General features: G+C 33.4%; 1 protein-coding gene across 6 annotated transcripts in view; it reads left to right on the top strand.

The window, feature by feature from the left end:
• The window catches only part of MYBL1 (MYB proto-oncogene like 1), a 33,623-nt gene extending 12,487 nt beyond the window's left edge, over positions 1-21,136 (top strand). Inside the window, exons 6-16 of one of the 6 annotated variants that reach the window (XM_082433636.1) lie at positions 1,883-2,057; positions 4,237-4,311; positions 4,924-5,028; positions 8,194-8,424; positions 9,472-9,840; positions 12,019-12,161; positions 12,588-12,702; positions 16,318-16,434; positions 16,523-16,627; positions 17,069-17,248; positions 20,070-21,136. In XM_082433636.1, coding sequence (XP_082289762.1) covers positions 1,883-2,057; positions 4,237-4,311; positions 4,924-5,028; positions 8,194-8,424; positions 9,472-9,840; positions 12,019-12,161; positions 12,588-12,702; positions 16,318-16,434; positions 16,523-16,627; positions 17,069-17,248; positions 20,070-20,111 — 1,657 coding nt within the window. In that variant the 3' untranslated portion in view covers positions 20,112-21,136. Of the gene's footprint in view, positions 1-1,882; positions 2,058-4,236; positions 4,312-4,923; positions 5,029-8,193; positions 8,425-9,471; positions 9,841-12,018; positions 12,162-12,587; positions 12,703-16,317; positions 16,435-16,522; positions 16,628-17,068; positions 17,249-18,509 lie in introns of all 6 variants that reach the window. The other 5 variants (XM_082433635.1, XM_082433637.1, XM_082433638.1 and 2 more) reach the window with 5 other exon arrangements.
• The last annotated feature ends 705 nt before the right edge of the window (positions 21,137-21,841 follow it).

Below are 21,841 nucleotides of genomic sequence, written 5' to 3'. Positions count from 1 at the left end.
ATTTGTAATATCAGTACATTTTGTGGTAAGGGATATAATTACTTTTTTAATGAAATATTTTATAGCAGTAATTTGTGCAACAAAATGATGGACCTTTAGATTATGTGAACGTTTAATGCACTCCCAAAATTGTGTTTACACATCAGTGCCATTTAAGCAACCTTCTTGTACAAACTAAGTTGGAATGGAATCTGAGTTGAAGAGATTTCTTTCGTATTGGATTCTATGTATAAGACCAGAGAATAACAAATACACTGGCTGAAAAAAATTGCTATGAAAGTGCATTAGAGAAAATTCAATTCTTAATTAATTATGGTATCATTCAGATCATGAGTAGTGTGTATATATCGATGTGGCTAAAATATAGCACTTTCCTCAGGGGCAGTGATGTGCTAAGTACACTATACACGGCACTGGTTCAAATGTTTCCTAGCTGTCTGTAGTACAGTAGACCAACAATCTTGGGAAAATCCATACCTCACTCGGAAGATACGCACTTGTTTTTTATTGCTGTAATCTCTGTATAGTACTTAATAGTTTATAAAATGCTTTTACATATATTCTTTTTTTTCTTTTTTTTTTAGAGAAAGAAAACACTTTTACTGTTGAATAAACATTAAATCAGAATGTGATGCCCATCATAGGCAATCTGATAAGAGATTGCAAAAAACGGAGAGAAATCCCACCTTTCACCCACATAGCCAAGCAGATACGACCCATTACATACAGGTTCTCAAGATAAACAATAACTAGTCCTTAAGTCAGAAGACTTGACAGCACCATTTTATTTCACATAGTTCATCCTATTGTACACTTACCTAGCAATTGGAGTGCCCATCTGTGTTAGTTACTTGGCTTTATATAAAGGAAAAACAAACTTCTCATATCTTTTTTAGAAAGTAGTTTTACAACTTGGATCCAGGTCAGCTAAAGTTGGGCTCCTACCCTCCTGCTGAAACTTGGAGATAGGGTGCTATATTCTTAATTAATCTTCATATACTTGTGAAATATGCAGAGCAAACATTGCTGTCTTTGTTTTGTAGATAAGGAAATTAAAGCATAGTGTTAAGGTTTTTTATCCAAGTTACTGAACCTGGTCTAGGAACTTCTGATGTTTTCAATCTTTGATACATCTTTTTACTGTCCATAGAACCTAGCTTAGTGCTTAGCATAAAGTAGATTCTCAGTAAATGTTTATGTATTTTAAAAAATTTATACTACAAGTAGCTGTAGGTTGAAGACTTCCATTTTTACAAGGGGAACTTAGGTAAAAGGAGAGCCAATGAACTCTTTCTTTCATAGGTATTTTGTTGTAAGAAGTGAAAAAGAATACTGGGATTCTGTATTTTGTGGTTTGCATTTTATGACCGTGTTTGATCTTGGCTTTAGGGCTTTTGCCCTCACTATGCCCTTTACCTGGAATGCTCTTTTTTTTTTTTTTTTTTTCTGTTCTTGTATGGCTGGTTCATTCTTGTCATTCAGATCTTAGCTTCACTGTAACCTCACAGAGGACTTCCTGGACCACCTAATCAAAATTACTATAGTTACTCACTTTTCTTATCCTACTTTAAATGATCTGCATTGCACTATTTTTCTTATTATTTATTTTTTTGTTTTTCTCTTCCTTTCTCCTTCCCTGCCCCCATGCTTCCAGTGAAAATTTAAAGCCCCATGAGAGCTGGGACTTCCTTTATCTTATTCACTGCTGTATCTCCAGTGTTTAGAATTTTATCTGACATAGAGACATACAGTTTATTTTTTGAATTAAAAGAAGTGTCTAATTTCACCAGTTGTAAAAATTTGTTTTAAGTACTTTGTATACTTTATACAGTGTTAACATTTATGGAATCCTCTTTTTCTTTTTAAATATATACTTTCTTAGGACTGATAACTCTATCAAAAATCACTGGAATTCTACTATGCGAAGAAAAGTGGAGCAGGAAGGCTACTTACAAGAAGGAATAAAATCAGAACGATCTTCATCTAAACTTCAACACAAACCTTGTGCGACTATGGACCATTTGCAAACCCAGAATCAGTTTTACATACCTGTTCAGGCACATATTTTTAATACCTTTATTATTTAAAAAATATCTTTATTTTTTCTTTAGTTTCTTTAGGGAAGGTGTTTTAGTTTCTTAATAGGACAAAAACAACATATATTAAGAGGAATGGACATTTAAATTTCCAAACTGAAGAAATATGCCATGGCTAGCTGTTAAACCATTAGTGGAAGTTTATCTCTACTTGTTTTGATTGATAAATATTTTGAGAACAAACTCATTAAAATATTTCCTTTTATATATAATTTTTACGTTATCTAGTTAAGAAACTTAGTATGTACATTTCCTAATGCTATCATTCTTTGAATCTTCATGATTCAAAGCTAATGATCATTTGTGCTTTAATAGTGATTGTAGTTTACTTTTTAAAAAAATTTTGTGTAATTGTAGTATTGCTTACCTCTAAGAGGTAAGTGTATATAAAATGGTTTAGAGGAGAAGATAGTCAAAAATCATTCAAGCCATCATTTTGGAGTGTGTGGTAAATAATTGGTTCTTTGATGGCATTCAACTTTGCTTTTCCCTCATCACTCAGCTGACTGAGTGACTTCAGCCTTTGTTTACACAGGTTCATTGGAGATGACCCACGTTCATCATAGGGCAAGCTCTGTTTTCCTTACAATGCATTTTCCTACCTGCAAGAAATTAGGAGTTTTCATAAGATTTGTTTTACGTTTTCCTGTCTATTTGTCTGTCATGCCATTTTTCATGTTGAACAGTTCTTGGTTCTTGTCACATAAAATGTAAAGATAAAGTATCTACCAAAAGATAAAATTTGGCTAGTTGTTAACAATCTGTGCTAAGTATGCCACAGATTTGATTTTATTCCACTAAAGTGGACATTATTTTTTTAGACATAATTTTAAAAGAACCACTTAAAAAAGGTAATGACATCTTAATTTACAAATAGGAAAACGCGTAAAGACAATATAGTTATCTGCTGGTACTCAGTACCTTAAGGTTTTTATGGTCTGTTTCTTTACATTTTTGTTTAGAGTCCTAGATTTCAGCAGCATAAACTGAAACATTCTGCTTCTATCTTAGAAAGGTTATCATTTAAATTTATTTTTTTAACTCATAGGAAGATAATTTTTTAAATTATTTGGGGCCAATGGAGTGTTTAACACTCTCAATCAAAATATATTGGAAAGTAAGGATATTTCTTGTACTTTAAGAATTATTTACCTTTTAATAATTCTTGACAGGTTTGTGTATTCATAGTTCAATTCATTTAAACTGCTAAAAAGATAATACTAATTTTGACTTGAAAGAAAAAAATGGATTGGTTTGAAATCCTGTCACAGATTAAAATGAAAAGTTTGAGAAAGATAAGTTTCTAATTCGTTGGAAGCTGAGCAATAACTGATACTAATGAAGTGTTGTGAAAATTAAGTTCCATGTTAGAAGTTATATATAATGTTTCTGCATTATATAGTGATTTAGGTAGGCCATTATGGAAAATAGACAATTTCATATTTATATTTATTAGATTTTAAGGTTTTAAAAAACACTTCTCATATTTCTCCCTACCACTGCTCACTAAGTTTGCATGCAACTTCAAAATTTTTATTACAGATGCTTCAGAAAAGAAACAGAATAATTCTTAATCTATTTTCAGAGTCTTAAAAAGTACATGAGTGATTCTGATTGTTTTTCTGAGACAAGTAATAGAAGCAGCCTCGGTTTTCATATCTTTCTGTACAGAGATTGGCATGGGGTGGTGGTAGAAGTAGGAGATAAGAATATTGAAGACTTGCTTTAGGCTCCAACTTCGAGAGTGCTTCATATGGACCAGCCCCTTCCTCTGAAGGACAGGAACACAATTACTTTGTCTTCTCCAGGAGGCAGAGCAATCCTTTAATAGCAGATTTTAAAAAATACTTGGTGGATATTGTAGATAATAGATAGACTGACTGGGTGATAAATCTAGCCCAGGTAATTCTCGTATTTCATTCAGGAGAAAATAGGTCTTTGCTAAGAGTTATGACTTTTAATCAGTAGGTCCTAAGATTAAAGATGTAGTTATTAAGGAACTATTATATGTATAAATATTCAAAGTTAACAGAGATACTGAGTGTTTCATGTTGATTTTCAGTTTTTGTGCTTTGCCTCAGATTTTTAAAAATTTCTAGAGTGTTATATGTATGATATTAATGTTTTAATTACTTCTTAGATCCCGGGCTATCAGTATGTGTCACCTGGAGGCAATTGTGTAGAACATGTTCAGCCTTCTTCTGCCTTTATTCAGGTAACTTTTTATTTATAAAAAGCAAAAAACCAAAACAAACCCAAAGGAAACACTTTCAAACATTTTCAGATCTAATAGTGCCTGTTTCCTCATCTATAAAATTAGGGCAAAAATAGTACTATCTGGTCTATTTACTTTGAGTATTATAACATTAAAGGAGAAAGTTTGTGTGTTTGAGAAATATAAACTGTACAAATGATAAGTAGTTCACAACACCAGTAAGGTGGTTCTTTCATTCTTCCAACTTAGAGCATTCAGGTTATGAATGGACATATTTTTGCTAAATTGGATAGAATATATCTATTAACATTCAATAAATTAAAACAGACTCCACACATAAGCTTTTAAGTTGATACAGATGATACAATGTAAGGTTTTTCATGCATTTAAATTTCCCAAATCCTTTCTGTTAAATTGAAAATATTTACCAGCACCTCTTTAGATACCAGAAGGATTGTGATACTGAGTATTTGGGATTTAGTAGTATTAAGCTTCATTAGAGAAAATAGATTTTATGTTGCATAGAAGAAAATAAAAATTAGAACATTGATAATAATAATAAAGCAATTTTGTAAGTAGCCTGTTTCTTTTCTTTTATTTAACTTATTTTAGCAACCCTTTGTTGATGAAGACCCTGATAAGGAAAAAAAAATAAAGGAACTTGAGTTGCTTCTTATGTCAGCTGAGAATGAAGTTAGAAGAAAGCGAGTTCCATCAGTAAGAAATAAGCTTAAGTGTTTAGATTTTATTGTTAGAATCTTTTATATGCTTTATATGCTCTTATAGTTTTAATCAGGACTGACTTTCATATGCCAGCAAGTGGAAAGCATATTCAGTGTGACTTCAGATTTTAATATGGACTAAAAATAGTTTTTCTAATTTGCAACTTTGAAGTTGCCTGTTTTTGATATGCATCTCTTTGAACATATTTTACAGTGTTCTGTATTAAGATGCTTCTTGAGTCATAAATATCAAACAAACTTAAGGTATAACCTTCAATATGTATATCTGTGAAAATGTCGTGTGGTTTAGATTAGGCTTTGGTTTTACTTTGGACATTCCATGTGATAATGGCCTTAATAGAAAAAAAAAAAGCTTAAAAAACAAGGAATTTAATAGATGTGTAGAGATTTATGTGCTTCAGAATTATTTTTATTCTCTTTGAAAATGTTTTCCTGTTTACTATATTTAGAACACAAATTCAGTGAATTGGAAAAAGTTATAACGTTAAAAATATGGGAAAAGGAAACATTTAGATTTTATGCTCTCTAAAGAAATTTTTCTGTGGATGTTGGGTTTTGGTTATCAGGTATGAAAAGTATTGTCTGAGATTTGGTTGATGAGAACAACTAGGAGTATTAAATCAGAATAAATGGTAATGATTCTAGCTAAGTTAAACAGGCTATGCTAGATGGATTAAAAGGAAAAAAAAGTTTCTATTTCACTGACAATTTAAAAAGTTTAATACCCTGGGACTTTTTACATTTAGGAAAGTGTTTTTCTTGGTTTGGGGCTGAATGAGGGGACAATATATTTAGAGTAACTAATACAAAATTACTAAACAGAGTAACCTGAGTACTTGAAATAGTATTATGAGGCAACTGGTGATGTCTTTATACCATTTCAGAGAGTATTAATAAAAATGACATTTGTTAATTGTAGTAGATGAGATATACACCATGAGAAAAGTAATTTTTGTTTTGAAACTGCAAAAACCGTGGGCAAATACAGAGACCTGAAGTGTACTTATTTTAAAGTTAATTTCAATTTTATTAAGAAGCTGCAAATAAATAATCATGGTTACAGAGTTCACATTTGTAGGTTATCATGTTTAAGCACATTTTTAATTTTTTGATAATAGTCTGTCATTTTTACTATAACAGGAAAATATAATTAGCTAAAAGAATTGCCATTTGCATTAAAAAGGGAGAAAGTTATTAATTTGTTTTCATAGTTTCTGTCTAAAATCCACTCTCATAAAGATCTGGTTGAATAGGGAGATTGGAGGTTCTAGAGGGAAATTGCTGCACCCAGTATAATAGACTCCATATGCATATAAAGTATTTATTCTAGACAATTATGTGATAATAATGATTGCCACTTTACTGAGTACTCATTATGTTCCACTGTTGTAGATGTGTTATATGTATTCCTGGTGATCCTTATATTAACTCTGCAAATTAGGTGGTTGGTTGCTAGGGATTCAGAATCGGTCCAGTGGGCCTAGTAACCTCCCTCTTTGAATCTTTTTCCTGCCGGCAAACTTAGTTGAAATGTATATGGTTTGGAAGTTATCTCCAGAAAGTGATTGTAAACTCGGAAGGTGGCTGTGCTAGTGAAATAAGATTGCTTTAATTTCTTTTATTTATAGTAATCTTTAAAACAGGTGGAACCTGTTTTGCAACAATGTTGAAAATTTGTTTTTTCACCTTATTTAACTCGAAACTTAACATTTTGCTATTGTGAATATCTAGCATATTCTAGTAATTTTTTATTTTAATAGTCATAGGTACTGTTTATGGAGTGCTTCCTATGGACTGAGCAGTGTGCTCTCTAAAATATGGTAACTGTTAGACACATTTAATTCGAAATTTAAAAATTCAGCTCCTCAGTTGCACTAGCCACATTGTTGTTGCTCATGTGGCTGGCGCCCATATTGAGCAGTTTGAGGTGCAGAACATTTTCATCACCTCACAGGTTCTGTTGGACAGTGCTATACACTTTACATCCTGTTTCTTTCTGTTTTTTTCCTAGTTTTTTGGAAACATAATTAACATATAGCACTGTATAAGTTTAAAGTGTGCAGCATAATGATTTTACTTACATATTGTGAAATGATTACCACAATAAGTTTAGTGAACATCCATTGTCTCATATAGGTACCAAAAAAAAAAAGAAAAAGAAAAAGGGAAAAAAAGTTTTTTTCCTTGTAATGAGAACTCTTAGGATGTACTACTCTTAACAGTTCTCAAATTACATAGTGTTTCTTGACCATGGCTCTTCAAGGTCTCTCTTCTTGTTTTTCATTTTGAGACACTAGGGAACTAGGCTCAAAAGATAAGTAAATTGGCCAGTGTACATCTCTAGAGAGATAAAGAAAAATGACACAGTCCCTGAATTCAAAGGGCAGTGGGGACACAGATAAGAAACAGCATCCAGTGTGATATAATAAGTAACACAGTTTTATGGGAGCTCCTAGAAGATTGAGATTTAGGTAGTCAGAAGGGTTCCTGGAAGAAATCCTATTTGAGCTCAGTCTTGAAAGACAGGCGGTGATTATATATTAGCAAAAAGATGAACTAGGACATTATTATAAACGGAAACAGGTAGAAGTGTATAATCAGATGGAGTGCTTTCCAATATTTGAACTGTATCTTAAATGAGGAATAGGAATTTTCCCTGGTCAGTAGGTTGAGCATTCCAGATGAAGGGAGCAGCAGTGTGTGCAAAGGCTGCTCCCTTTATCCAGGGTGAAAGACCAAAACTTATCAGGGAATTGCAAGTACTGTACTATAGTTGGGTATTCCGTATTCCCTGGGAGGGGGGGCTTGTGTTGGGAGATGAAGTTAGAAAGGTAGAGAAAAGCCAGATTCTAGGAGTTTGGACCTTATGTAGTAGTATATATGGTACATACTAGTTTTATCTCACCATGACTTTATAGATTTTTTAAAAATTTAGTTAGAAAAAAGAAATATAGTCAAGATGAGGTTTAATGAAAAAAGTTTTTATATCAATTTTGAGGAAAGATAGTATATTTGCTACTATATTTTTAGCTGAAATGTTGTAAAGTATGTTAGTCTAGAAAAAATTTTTACTTAAAATCCAAATTTTTGCTTAGATTGGGAATGACAAATAATGTTCAATTTTCTTTTGTACTTTTAGCAACCTGGAAGCTTTTCTAGCTGGTCTGGTGGTTTCCTCGTGGATGATAGCATGTCTAATACTCTAAGCCTCGAGGAGCACGCTAGTGAGTTTTACGGTCTGGATGAAAATCAGGCTGTGTCTGCTCAGCAGAACTCACCCACAAAGTTCCTGGCCGTGGAGGCAAACGCTGTGCTGTCCTCTCTACAGACCATCCCAGAATTTGCAGAGACTCTAGAACTTATTGAATCTGTAAGTTTGAAATTGTGAGATTATCAAAAGCTCAGTTTTAGTTATGTGGTTACATGTTCAGAAACTCAGTTTAATGGACACTGACCAGTTTTATGTTACACATTACCTTGTATGTCATGCTTAATTTTGTTCTGATGTTTTGCAGTGGTTTCTGGCAAAAAAAAAAAAAAAGTATATATATATATTTATGTATTTATTATACAAGTTGTATATTAGAGATAGTTGGAAAGTAGAGAAAACTGTAGGAAGAAAATTAAAATCCCCCATAAACCCAGAGTTAATAATTTGAGGTATTTCCTTGCAGGCTGTGTTATAGACATATAAAACACATATATATGTATACGTTTTTAAACCCAAATATATACTAATGTATTATGTTTGTGAATTTTTTTCCCACATTATATCATGAGCATGTCTCTGTTTTCTTAACTCATTTTTAAACTTGAGTTTTAATGGCTTCATGGTATTCTGTCATATGAATGTAGCAAAATTTATTTATCCAATATACTATTATTACTGGACATTTATGTGGTATCCAGTTTTTCAGTATTACAAATTAAAGTACGTACATAAAGCTTTGTGCAAAATCATGATTATGTCCTTAGGTTAAACTGAATTTTTGGATCATGGTGTATGACCACTTTGAAGATATTCCATACATATTACCAAATGATTATGTAGATGTGGAATAGAGTGTAAAGTTTTCTGATGTGGAATAGAGTGTGAAGTTTTATGACAAACTGTACTCTTTTATAAAAATAACTTAAAATAATTTGTTCTTTTCATTTAAAGTACTTTGGCAGTAAGCTTCAGCTACTGAATTAGATGAAATATTACTTTGGAATGTTCCAACTGGAGTTGTCGTAAAAGCATAATCTGTTCCTCTCAAATGGGCTTGCTTAAAAAAAAGATGAATCAAGGAAAGCCTATTTCTGCTGATAAAAATGAGTAGTTAATTAACTCTGGAAATCATCATCCTATGTTCAAGACTAGATTTAACCAGGTTATAATATTAATAACTTCAGTTAAGAATTTAATTTGTTGCAGGATCCCGTAGCATGGAGTGATGTTACTAGCTTTGATCTTTCTGACGCTGCTGCTTCTCCTGTCAAGTCCACCCCAGTTAAACTAATGCGAATTCAACACAACGAAGGAGCCATGGAATGTCAATTTAACGTCAGTCTTGTACTTGAAGGGAAAAAAAACAGTTGTAACGGTGCAGACAGTGAGGCTGTTCCTTTAACATCCCCAAGTGTGGCTAAGTTTAGCACTCCACCAACCATCCTCAGAAAGAAGAGAAGAGTGCGAGTGGGTCAGTCCCCAGGCAACGAACCTGGCGATGGCTCATTCAATGATGGTGGTAATACGGCACTAAAACACACACCGGTGAAAACACTACCATTTTCTCCTTCACAGGTAGTAGTGTCGTTTTTATTTATGTTTCCAAATGTTGATGAGCTGGATTAAATTAGATCTTTAACATCCATACTAACAGTTCCTTGCTTTAATAACACATAAAAATGGATAATGTATTTAAATGTATACAGGAGAGTGCTGAGCTATGATAAATCAGAAAAGTATCTCACGAAGTGTAGTAGTTGTATTTTATCTTACAATCTTTAGAGCTGAAAGGGATGTTTTAGATATGTAGTTCTACATCTTTATAGAACTCATCAGGAAATAGGCCCAGAAAGACAAAATGATTGGCCCAAAGTTATCTAATGGCAGAGCTGAGACTGGGAGCCAGTTTCCTGACTGACTGTTCAACAGATATCAGGTATATATTCATAGACAACTGCTCCCTATAAGAATTTCATGTGTCAGTAGGTTGTTTAGGGATGTCAGGAACTATCTGCTTTCTCCTGTAGTTATATCCCTGGAGAGCAGATATTTATATCAAGGCAAACTGTACCTTTTATTTTATAATACTATCTTTCTTAATGAACACCATGTTCCAGGCTTTGTGCTAAACATTTTTCTTACAGTATCTTAGTTAATGCTCTTTAAGAAAACCTTAGAGGTAGGTAGAATGAAATTCAGAAGTTAGGCAATTTGTCCAAGGTCAGTTATTAAGAAAGAGATGAAGCTGGTGTTTGCTTAAAGTGTCTTGACAGAGGTTAAAAAGTCTTATAGGAGAAGAAGGAAGTTTAACGGCCAAATAAACTTGGAGGATGTTGGGATATTATTGGAGGTATGTTTTTGATGCTGGGAAGATGAGGATCTGGTAGTAAGCACACAGCCACTGTTTTCTCTGAAAATGGCACCCCCTCTGCTTCAGGGGATGCTGTTTACATAGGCTATAATGCAGGTAGTGTGTCCCCCCACCCCACCCCAAGAGTTACAGAGTATCCTGAGGAAGGTGAACCAGGGTTGAGCAGACTAGCAATTTTCTATTTTTGGAGTTTTGCGTACCTGCGATTTTCATTGAACAGTAAATTCTAAGGTGGAAAATGGCTGAGAAGGTGAGGCATGACTATAAAGATCGTATATCCCATAGCAAAGAACTTGGATTTTATCCTGTGATTTATGGGCATCAGAAGTGATGGAGCTATTATAGAATTCATTCCAGTTATAAGCAGCCTTAAAGCGATTTCCACTTTTTTTTTAAATTTATTTTTTATTATTATTATTATTTTTGGCTGCGTCAGGTCTTAGTTGCAGCATACGGGATCTTCTTTCCTTGCGGCGTGCGGGCTTCTCTCTAGTTGTGGCGTGCAGGTTTTCTCTCTCTAGTTGTGATGCGTGGGCTCCAGAGCACTTGGGCTCTGTAATTTGTGGCACGCGGGCTCTCTAGTTGAGGCACAAGAGCTCAGTAGTTTTGGTGCACGGGCTTAGCTGCCCCACGGCATTTCCCCGACCAGGGGTCGAACCCGTGTCCCCTGCATTGGAAGGCAGATTCTTTACCACTGGACCACCAGGAAAGTCCCTGGCAATTTCCACTTTTTCTTACCATTGCTTCTACTCTGTTGGCTACAGAAATAAAGTAGTATTTCACAATTGTATGTAAGTTAAGATCCAATGAGTAAATTGTATCATTTGGAAAACAGGCTCTATGATACCGATTTTGGCTGCTCAAAGGTTCTGAGCTGTGTTCTAAATAGGCAAATTTGCTAGACAGCTGTACTTCTTCTTAGCAAAGCACTGTTATTATATTCTGAGTTCTAAATATTCTTATAGAAAGGAACACTTAAGATCATTCATTAATAAAATCATAAAACATTTTTTTTCAGTTACACTGTTGTACAAAGCTTCCATTTAACACAGCAGCTATTTATGGTTTCTATAGATTCCTATTTGATACGATGCACTGTTTGGAAATGTTTTTATTGCGTTTTGTTACTTTTGAGTATTTGTTAAGCGGCTGTTTTTTGAATACCTGTTACGTCTTAAACACTGTTCTGGGGAGGCAGTGATGAACAAAACAAAAATGCCTGCCCCCTTGGAGCTTAATTTTTATGGAGTGGAATGTAAATGTATTATTGATAATCCTTTCCTAAAAAGAATGGAGAAATAATTTGAAAATCTTATCAGTTTGATATTTGTGTAGGATTTTGACATTTTAGAAATTGTCTTTAAACTCTCTTCCTTTTTTAGTTTTTCAACACGTGTCCTGGAAATGAACAAATTAATATAGAAAACCCTTCATTCACATCAACCCCTATTTGTGGGCAGAAAGTTCTCATTACAACTCCTCTTCATAAGGAAACAACCCCCAAAGATCAAAAGGAAAATGTAGGGTAAGTACATATTAAATAATTATGTTAGAGAAAATGGGAAGCACAATTTCAAGAGCAGATTAGCTTTTTGTCCATTTATACATATATCATAATCCCTGTGCATATGGGATTTAGAATTTTAAAAAATCATAACCTTATGTTTTATCCCTAGGAGACTGAAAACCAGCTAAATGTAGTATAAAACTTTGATCTTGAGCAAACAACATTTTTAGTGCTTATTTCTGCATTAGTCTTTTTTCTATTTTAAGATGATTGATTGGAATAAGAATAGTTTAGGCAGGCACACTTTAAAAGTCTTGGAATGTTTAAATAAAGCACGTGTATATACAAGAAAATTTAGTGTGTGCTTTTATTGTGGCTTTGCCTTCCTTAACTCATATGAAATCAAATTTTGACTGTAATACAAATATCTAAATGATTGGATAGGTTTAGAACACCTACTATTAGAAGATCTATATTGGGTACCACACCAAGAACTCCTACTCCTTTTAAGAATGCGCTTGCTGCTCAGGAGAAAAAATATGGACCTCTTAAAATTGTGGTATGTATACTCCTTTTATTTTTAAGAATTTTCCTAATTTTAATAAGACACAAATTTTGATTTTTATCCTTGATTTTTAACATTTTAAAAAAGATGTTCAGTGAACTGGATTAAAAAAATGTTATCTCGATTTGTAAGTTTGAATTTGTGTTAATCTTCTTCCTTGTAAGTAAACCTTTGCTTGGCTTCTTTTGAATTCAGACTTTCTTTATATCATCTAGAGAAGGCAAGTCAAGTTTCAGTAGAACTCATTTCTTAATACTGAAACCCACCTTTTAGTAGTTTCAGTAGCAGTTACCTACAGTAGAATAAAATAATTTTAATATTTTGATATACATAAGCACTTTCCTAATAATATTTATGAAACTGATTATGATACCTCTTTAAGGCTCAGTTTCCTCTTCTATTCAGTGGATATCATAAAACACCCCAGCAGGTTATTTGTGAAGATAGATAATAGAAATAAAGGGGCTGGTACTAAGTTTCAAGTAGTATGTGCTTAGTTGCTGCTATTATTATTTTAATAATAGTGGTAACAATAGTAGTACATGAATGGAGGTGGGAAGTGTTACCTGTATTAGCACACAGATAGTTTTGAAGTACCTTAGGTGAACCATGGGCATTCTGATTGTAGGCAGATAAAGATTTCTGACAAATTAGGTACATTAGAAATAAAATATGATTTTTAAAATATTGGTCACTTCTAGGGTACTTTAGTTATCTTCTATTTTTAGTCATATTTTGAGTAAATCAATTAATAAATTCTAGTTTCCTTGATTTAATCAATTTTCTACCAAAGAGCATGTCTCACACTCAAATCTCCTAGTCCTTTCCTTTTTTTTGAAATACTGTTTTAGAGGGTACATAGTAGGATTGATCAAGTCTTTTTGTCACTTAGTTCCATATGCTACTATGAACAATTATATTCTCTTTAGGGTTCTCTAAACTTTTTAGTTTTTATGCATATACACATAATAAAAGTGGGATCACACTATGTACTCTTTTGTAACCTTTTTAAATTTAATAAATTGTATATATTTATCCCATAATTTTTAATGTTTTTGTATTAGTCCATTGTATGGAATTACCTAATTGATTTAACTAATCTGTTTCAGCATTTTGTTATTCATTTAAAAAACTTATCATTAATTTGATAAATATTGATTGAGTGCCTAATACGTGCCAGGCGCTGGGCTAGGCTTTTGGGGATGTAATGTTAAACATGTCAGGTATGCTTCCTGCCTTCAGAAGGGTGTGTAGCCTAATTGGGAATTTGACAAATAAGCAATAATTTGAAGACAGTTGAAAAATTCTGACAGTGCCTCAGGGTCATTTGGTCAACATATACGTTGAATAAAAATTATCATTTTAATAATAGTGCATAAGAAATTAAGTTTCAGGTATCTAAGTCCCTGTCAGTTTGTTCATGTTTCGGAAGAATTTATCCATTGCCAAAACAGGTCATTTCATCAGCAATTTAAGATAAAAAGAAAGTATTGATTTTGTAATTAAAATTTCTCAAGTATCTGTAGGCTCATTTGTAGCGAGCTGACTTTTCATTCCTTCTGCTCCTCCTCCTCCTCCAGTTATTTACTGAGCACCTACTATGTGCTAACCACTCAGCTTTCTTGTGTATCTTACAGTGGGTCAAAGGCACTTCTTAGAGGTTGGCTTTCTAGGACACTTGTATTCTTTCTTTTTTTATTTTTAAACTGAAGTATAGTTGATTTACAGTGTTGTGTTAATTTCTGCTATACAGCTAAGTGATTCAGTTACACACACACACACATATATATATATATATATATATATATATATATATATATATACTTTCTTTTTCATATTCTTTTCCATTATGGTTTATCACAGGATATTGAATACAGTTCCGTGTGCTATACCGTAGGACCTTGTTATTTATCCATTCTATATATAATAGTTTGCATCTGCTAACCCCAAACTCCTAATCCTTCCCTCCCCCACCCCTCTTCCCCCTTGGCAACCACAAATCTGTTATCTATGTCTGTGAGTCTGCTTCTGATTCATAGATAAGTTCATTTGTGTCTATTTTAGATTCCACATATAAGTGATATCATGTGGTATTTGTCTTTGTCTGACTTACTTTACTTAGTATGATAATCTCCACTTTACTTAGTATGATAATCTCTAAGTCCATCCATGTTGCTGCAAATGGTATTATTTCCTTCCTTTTCTGGCTTGAGTATTATTCCATTGTACATATGCACCACATCTTAGGATACTTGAATTTTTTTTAAATTTATTTATTTATTTATCTACTCATGGCTGTGTTGGGTCCTCGCCTCTGTGCGACGGCCCTCTCCAGCCGCGGCAAGTGGGGGCCACTCTTCATCGCGGTGCGCGGGCCCCTCACCATCGCGGCCTCTCCCGTTGCGGAGCACAGGCTCCAGATGCACAGGCTCAGTAATTGTGGCTCACGGGCCCAGCCGCTCCGCGGCATGTGGGATCCTCCCAGACCAGGGCTCAAACCCGCGTCCCCTGCACTAGCAGGCAGACTCCCAACCACTGCGCCACCAGGGAAGCCCCAGGACACTTGTATTCTTACAGAGGAAAAATAGATTCTAGGTTTCTTTTTAAGAACACCTTATCTATATTCTTTGTGAAATGTAATCCTTAAAACAAGACCACTTGGAGCAACACACAGAAATACTGACATAATTCCTGCATGTCTCAGGCTGTCGATGAGAGCACTTTAAAAAAATTTTTTTTCCATTTTTAAAGTTTTTGTAAGTGCTGTGAAATCTCATTTATATATGAATGCTATTCTCCCTAACTTTTTTGACTGGGAACACAAGCTGCTGGTCATTACATGCTGCCAGTTTGTTCTTTTGTTTAGTGGCGCTTTGATTACCTTTTTTTTTTTTTAAACAGATAGATGAATAATATTTTGAGACTATTTCATCATTCAGCCACATTCACGTTTTTTTTTGTATCCTGCCTTCCCACACTCCAGTACACACATAGACACACACAGACACACATGCACATGCACACACTTCTTGAACACTGTGTCTCAGCTCTAAGTTTAAGGCTAGGTATGCAGAGATGTATACACAGATGAAAAAGATGTGATCACTGCTCTCAAATAGCTCACATATTTAGTAGTAAGAGAAACATGTAAACTAGTAATTACACACTATACAATAAGTACAGTAAAAATAGAAGAAGGAGAGCTACTGTAGTCCCAATTCATTCTATGTTTCCTATTTTTATATAAAAATACTTGGGGAAATAATCGCTTTTCTGTTTAATTTTGAGGATCCTGATTGAAGCAGGAGCTGCAATGTGTTCCCCAAAAGGAAGACTTTTGTTTAGTGCTCTAGCGTGAAGAAAGTGGCACACTTCATTCAGTGCTTGCAATGTGCGATATTATTTTTGCCAATAATATTTTGCAATATTATTTTTGCCATAGCTATTTGAGAGCAGTGATCACATCTTTTTCATCTGTGTATGTATCTATAGGGACTGGGAGAAAATTATGCCAATAATGAAAAAGTATAAAAGATGGGTTTCTATATATGGGGAGAAAAAGGAATTGCTATAAAAGGCTTTTTAAAAACCCTTTTAAAAATAATTTAGTCACAGCCACTTGCCTTCTTGGAAGAAGATATTCGGGAAGTTTTAAAAGAAGAAACTGGAACAGACATATTCCTCAAAGAGGAAGATGAACCAGCTTACAAAAGCTGCAAACAAGAGGTGATCTTTCAGTATTGTTGTTAATAAAAGTCTTACCATGTTCAAGTGACTTGACCATAATGTTCCTGTTGTAAATTATCCATTCTAGCATACTGCTTCTGTAAAGAAGGTCAGAAAATCACTAGTCTTAGATAATTGGGAAAAAGAAGAACCAGCCACTCAACTAGTAACTGAAGACCTTTCAGACATGCAGGTTTGTAAAGAATTTTTCTTATATTAAGATGGTTGCTTTAAGTCCTAGTGGTTCTTGTGTTTTACTCATTGTGTGGCTAATTCATTAGAGCTTCTTAGAGGGTTTCCTTTAGTAGTATTCTGCCTAATTCAGAGAGAAACAATTAACTGTAGAGAATATCTCATTTACTTCCTTGCTTTTTATATTTGTTTGGTTTTGAGAGGAGTTAGCTCTCTTATGTATGACGTCAAAAAATGGTAGTTCTCAAAGCTTTAAATTTCAGTATCTTTGGTTCATTTCTTAAGTATTTAATTTTACTGCATTACTAGAAATTTCATCAGAGCCAGAAGCTTTCTTGGAGGGAAATGAACAGGGCTTCCACTACCACTTACTCAGTAGTCCCTCTATTTGTCTCCATTTTTGAATTAGTTATTTTATTTTCCTCTTTCTTTTTTCTCTTAGTCAGAAAATATATTTACAACATCTTTATTAATGATACCATTATTGGAAATACATGACAATAGGTGCAACTTGACTCCTGAAAAACAAGGTATAAATTCAACCAACAAAACATATACACTTAATAAAAAGAAACCAAACCCTAACACTTCCAAAGTTGTCACATTGGAAAAGAATCTTCAGGTATGAATTTATAAATTTCTTTCAGTGACTTTTGTTGTTGTTCATTCAATTATCACTTTGGACCTACTGATCACAAATTATACTTTTTCTTTTAAATTCAAAATTGACTATAATAGTAACTAGACATTCACCATTGTTTTGTCACTCAAACTAGATTTGGGTTTTTGAGAGACTCACTCATCAGGGCACATACAAACGAAACAATTGGAATGGTAGCCAGAGACTCTTCTGGTGATTTCTTAAGCACTGCTTCATTTTTAAACTAAAAATATCTAAATCTACTTCTGGCACCTCTTCTTCTGTAATAAATAATTGTAGTCCTAATTGCTACTTTTAAAGGGTAAGTGGTTGGAAGCAGTTTCAAACTTGATTTTGTTGGTATCGATATAATGGTTTCCAGTGAACTTTCTGGCTCAAAGTTGTAAAACAGAATCCTTTTTTCTGATGCTATGCAGCCATTACGTAACTGCAAATGAAGGCCTGAGAAATTTTTACTTTGTTATCTTAAGAATTCAACCCAGAGAATTTGAGAAGTCATTGAGGAGGAAGTTTTCTTCTATACGCTGCAATGACTGCAGAGCTAACCTTCCTGACATTCAAGCATTCCTTGAAAACATCTTTGGCAATCAGATGTGGCCACCTCCTCTCTTTCTTGAGCCACTGCTCTTCATAGAGCCATGTAACACATTCTCTGAATCCATTTAAAATTATCCCATTTACCAGTGTTAAACACAGAACTTTTCAGGAAAATTTATTACATAGCAGGTCATACCTATAGAGTAGTAACCTTTACTCTATAATAAGGGAAGAAAACAAATGAAACAAACGTAAACTTGACTTTGTGTTATGATATATTTCTTAATTTGCAAGACATAAAGCATTCTTGGTTCATTTTTTGACATTGCATTCTCTCTTTAAATCTTTTGCAAAACTTTGAAGCAGTAAAGACTGACATTTCTTTCCATGTTTAGACTGATTTGATTTGAGGGGCAGTTGTGGGAACAGAAATTTTAAACTGCCTCCACAGTCCTATAGATAGCTAAAAAATTGACTTAAAAAAATTGATCATAAATACTTTAGTATGTATTTTTGAAACATCATTATTTAAAAAGAATCACAATGCTGTTATCAAAAACGTTTTTTACAATAATTACTTATCAGCTATCCAGTCAATTAATTGATTTTTTAAAAGTGTAATTGTGAAGTAGAATGGATAGTTATCTTAGTAATTTTCACATCACTATTAATATTTCCTTCCTAGTCTTGTGAATGGGAAACAGTGGTTTATGGGAAGACGGAAGACCAACTTATCATGACAGAACAAGCGAGAAGATATTTGAGTACTTATACAACTACAGGCAGTACCTCAAGAGCTCTCATACTGTGATTGTTATTAAAACTGATGAAATGCCCCACTCCCTTATTAGATTCTATACCAAATTAGGTTGCAATGAAATTTTTTTGTTGATTAACTGTTTTTAAAGTTTTAATACAGCCCTAAAACGGTTTGCATCCTTTTTCATATTGGGCAAGCAGAAAGCTAGGTAAGGGGTAGACAATTTCATAGTTTATTTTTTAAGACATAAGATTTTTAAAAATTGTTTTTAAAGAACAAGATGGGGAAATCATATTAGAATATTCCTGGATATTCTAAAAGTAAATTCTCACATATTTTCTTCAGAAGATATATGTTGCTACTCTCCTGATGCTGCAGTTTTGTTATAGATAGGTTTTATGAGTATGTATGGTTTCTGAAACTAGTCTCTGTATAGAAAGCACTCATGGTTTTATGAAGTACTTTTGCCTATCTGCTGATTTACTTAGGCTACCATTTACAAAGAAACACAGTGGAAAGGAATTTAAAAGAAAGAAAGTTGCACTACTAATTTTTGGTATTTTTCAAAAAAACAGTAAAATTAACTACAGTGTTAAATGTATTTATTTGAGCATAGTACTAAAAACAAAAGGCATTGCAAAATGGTTTTTTCCTTATTAGTGAAGAGTCAGTATTTTCTTCATAAATCTCAGAAGAGCTGAGAGTTTTGTTGAATGTATTGTACAGTATGTAGGAGCAGGAAAACTTTGTAAATTGGAAAGAAGTCTGTTTTTATAATTTATTTTCATTTTTAAAGCTTAAATGTAGATATTTATACCTATACAGGGTGTCTAGAAGCCAATGTTGTTTCCTGTTATTACAAGCTAACATAGTAAAGAACAATTTTGACTTTTAAGTATGAAACAATAGTAAGTTATAGCTGCAAAGAATACAATATCTATACTGTATGTCACATCTACCTAAATATTGCACTATGTCCTTTAAATCATGTTGGTTATATAAAGTAGTTCTAAAAATGTACTAAATAATAATTTAATATTTTCTTTTTAAATTATATGGGGGGTCATATAAATTAATCTGGTGATTTGTATATGTGTTTGAAATTTTTGCATTTTGTTTAAAAAATAATATGGTACTTTGGTCCCTAAAAACAGTCTGCACTTAGATGTTTATTATATTTACTCAATGTTTCAGAAGTAGAGAACATTATCTTTTATTTATAAAAATATATGTCCTTTTATAAATGTTTTGTGTTTCTCTACAGGTTACAACAGTTGCTTCAGTTGCCTGTTTTAGGTGTTTGCACTTATTTTATTTCTTCTTGAAAGAATGTCTTTATTTGCTTTTGTGTAGAGATTTTATGTAATTTTTTTTGAGACATATAATGGTGTGCTGTCAACTTAAACACTGACAGGTAAATAGAATTGTACACTGTAGTTTTAATTATTTGTAATTGACACACTCTCTCCCTCTCCACTCCTGAAGTATGCTGCTATAGAAGATAGCAGAATCGGCTTGCTGCTATGAGAGAAGGAAAGAGCGACCACCACTTGCACTGTGTGAAAAGATAAAAAGCAAATGATGGCAAGTTCTCAAGTTAACTTAATGGAATCAACCATTACCAGGCAAATTCTTGCAAATACTAAAATGCTATGCCTTAAAACAAAAACAGCTTAAGATTCTCTGATGTTTTTATGTTGATAGAAATGGAAATACTATTTTAATGCCTAGCTTTTGAACAGTAGACCTAAAAGGGTTTTAAGCTATTTAAATCTACTTGCTCATTTTTGCATATTATATGTAGTGAGAAGTGAAGAAAATGTGTGGTAGTAAGATTATGCCTTGTTGACACAAACAGATGAACCAATTTGAATCTTCTTAGCATGTTTGTTAAGTATGTTGATTGCTTCCTAATTAGTGAACTTCTCACAGAAATTTCACTTTGTAAAACCAATGATTGTAGCAAAATCATACTGGATCATTTCAATTTCAGTTATCTTGAATAGCACATAATGGTTCCTTTTTTTTTTTTTTAAATGTAGCCCTTAGCTGGTTTGGATGAACATAGTCTCCAATTACCAAAGTATAATATCTTGGAAGAGCTATATTTTTTTAAAGCATAATTTTTCTTGAGCATTAAATTATCCCACATGTAATGTATTGCAAATCAGCTTGGGCTTTTTGGACAGAGTACATATTTGGGTTGGTATTGGTTGAATCCTCTAGTTAACTGCTTTGTTGCTTTTTGCAAGAAGATTTCTTAATCTTAAACATGTCAGGCATCTTAACTCACCTTTTATACTGTTGTGTTCCTTTGAATTTCTTTCAGTATGTTATAAAAATGCCAGACATACATGTAGCAGCCATACTTGCATGGAAACTGACTACACATATATAATATCACATTTTGTTGTAAGGTTTTCGCATTAATACAGCAATTACCCTGACTAAATTGAGTTTTTTGATGTATGGGAAAGCTTTCCATTGTAAGAGAATCTTGCATACAATGTTGACTGTTAACATCCAAAATAAAACATCTGTGTACAAGCTGACATGGCATTGCTCATTTCACTTTGGTTTTGTATTTTGTGGCATTGATTGAACCTTTAAGGACTTAACCCAACATTCTGTTCGTAGACCATTTTTCTCCTTTAGAGCTCCCTTTACAGGTGATTTTATCTGTTAACACAGCTTGACGTCTTTACTCAAGAAATGGAAATACTTGAGCCTCATTTAGAGCCATATTTTCAACTGCCTTTAGATATGACTCTTTCCATATGACTCTTCTGTCAGTACCTTAAATGTAGTATGTTCTCTTTTTTCCAACTTGGACCTGCCCCTTCTTTGTTCTATCTCTTAGTGGTGTTATTTTCCCTTTGGTCACCCACTGTGAAATCTCGTGCCTCTCCCTCACCCTGCACATTGAAATCTGTTGTAAAATCTCAGCCCACATAAAGGCACAGCTCTAATTCCATTCCTTCATCTTTTATTTAGATGATTGCACTAATCACTCTGATCTCCATTCTACAGAAATATGAAGAAATTGTTCTGTGACATCAGGGTGTCACCTGGGCAAAGCCAACTGGTCACCCAGTCAGGTTTGTGCAGTATTATATCACCTCGGTGAATTTGTCACCATCTAGATTTTACCTTTAGCCTTAGAAATCTGATGGATTAACCCACCAAAAATGAGTTTACCTCTCACTAGAATGCCTATATCAAGTGTGTGAGACTGACGCATGAAACCAGAATGCTAA

The sequence above is a fragment of the Balaenoptera physalus genome (assembly GCF_965194825.1).
Source record: "Balaenoptera physalus genome assembly, chromosome: 17".
In the NCBI taxonomy this organism is placed as follows: domain Eukaryota; kingdom Metazoa; phylum Chordata; class Mammalia; order Artiodactyla; family Balaenopteridae; genus Balaenoptera; species Balaenoptera physalus.
This window is presented reverse-complemented; position numbering and strand designations above follow the sequence as displayed.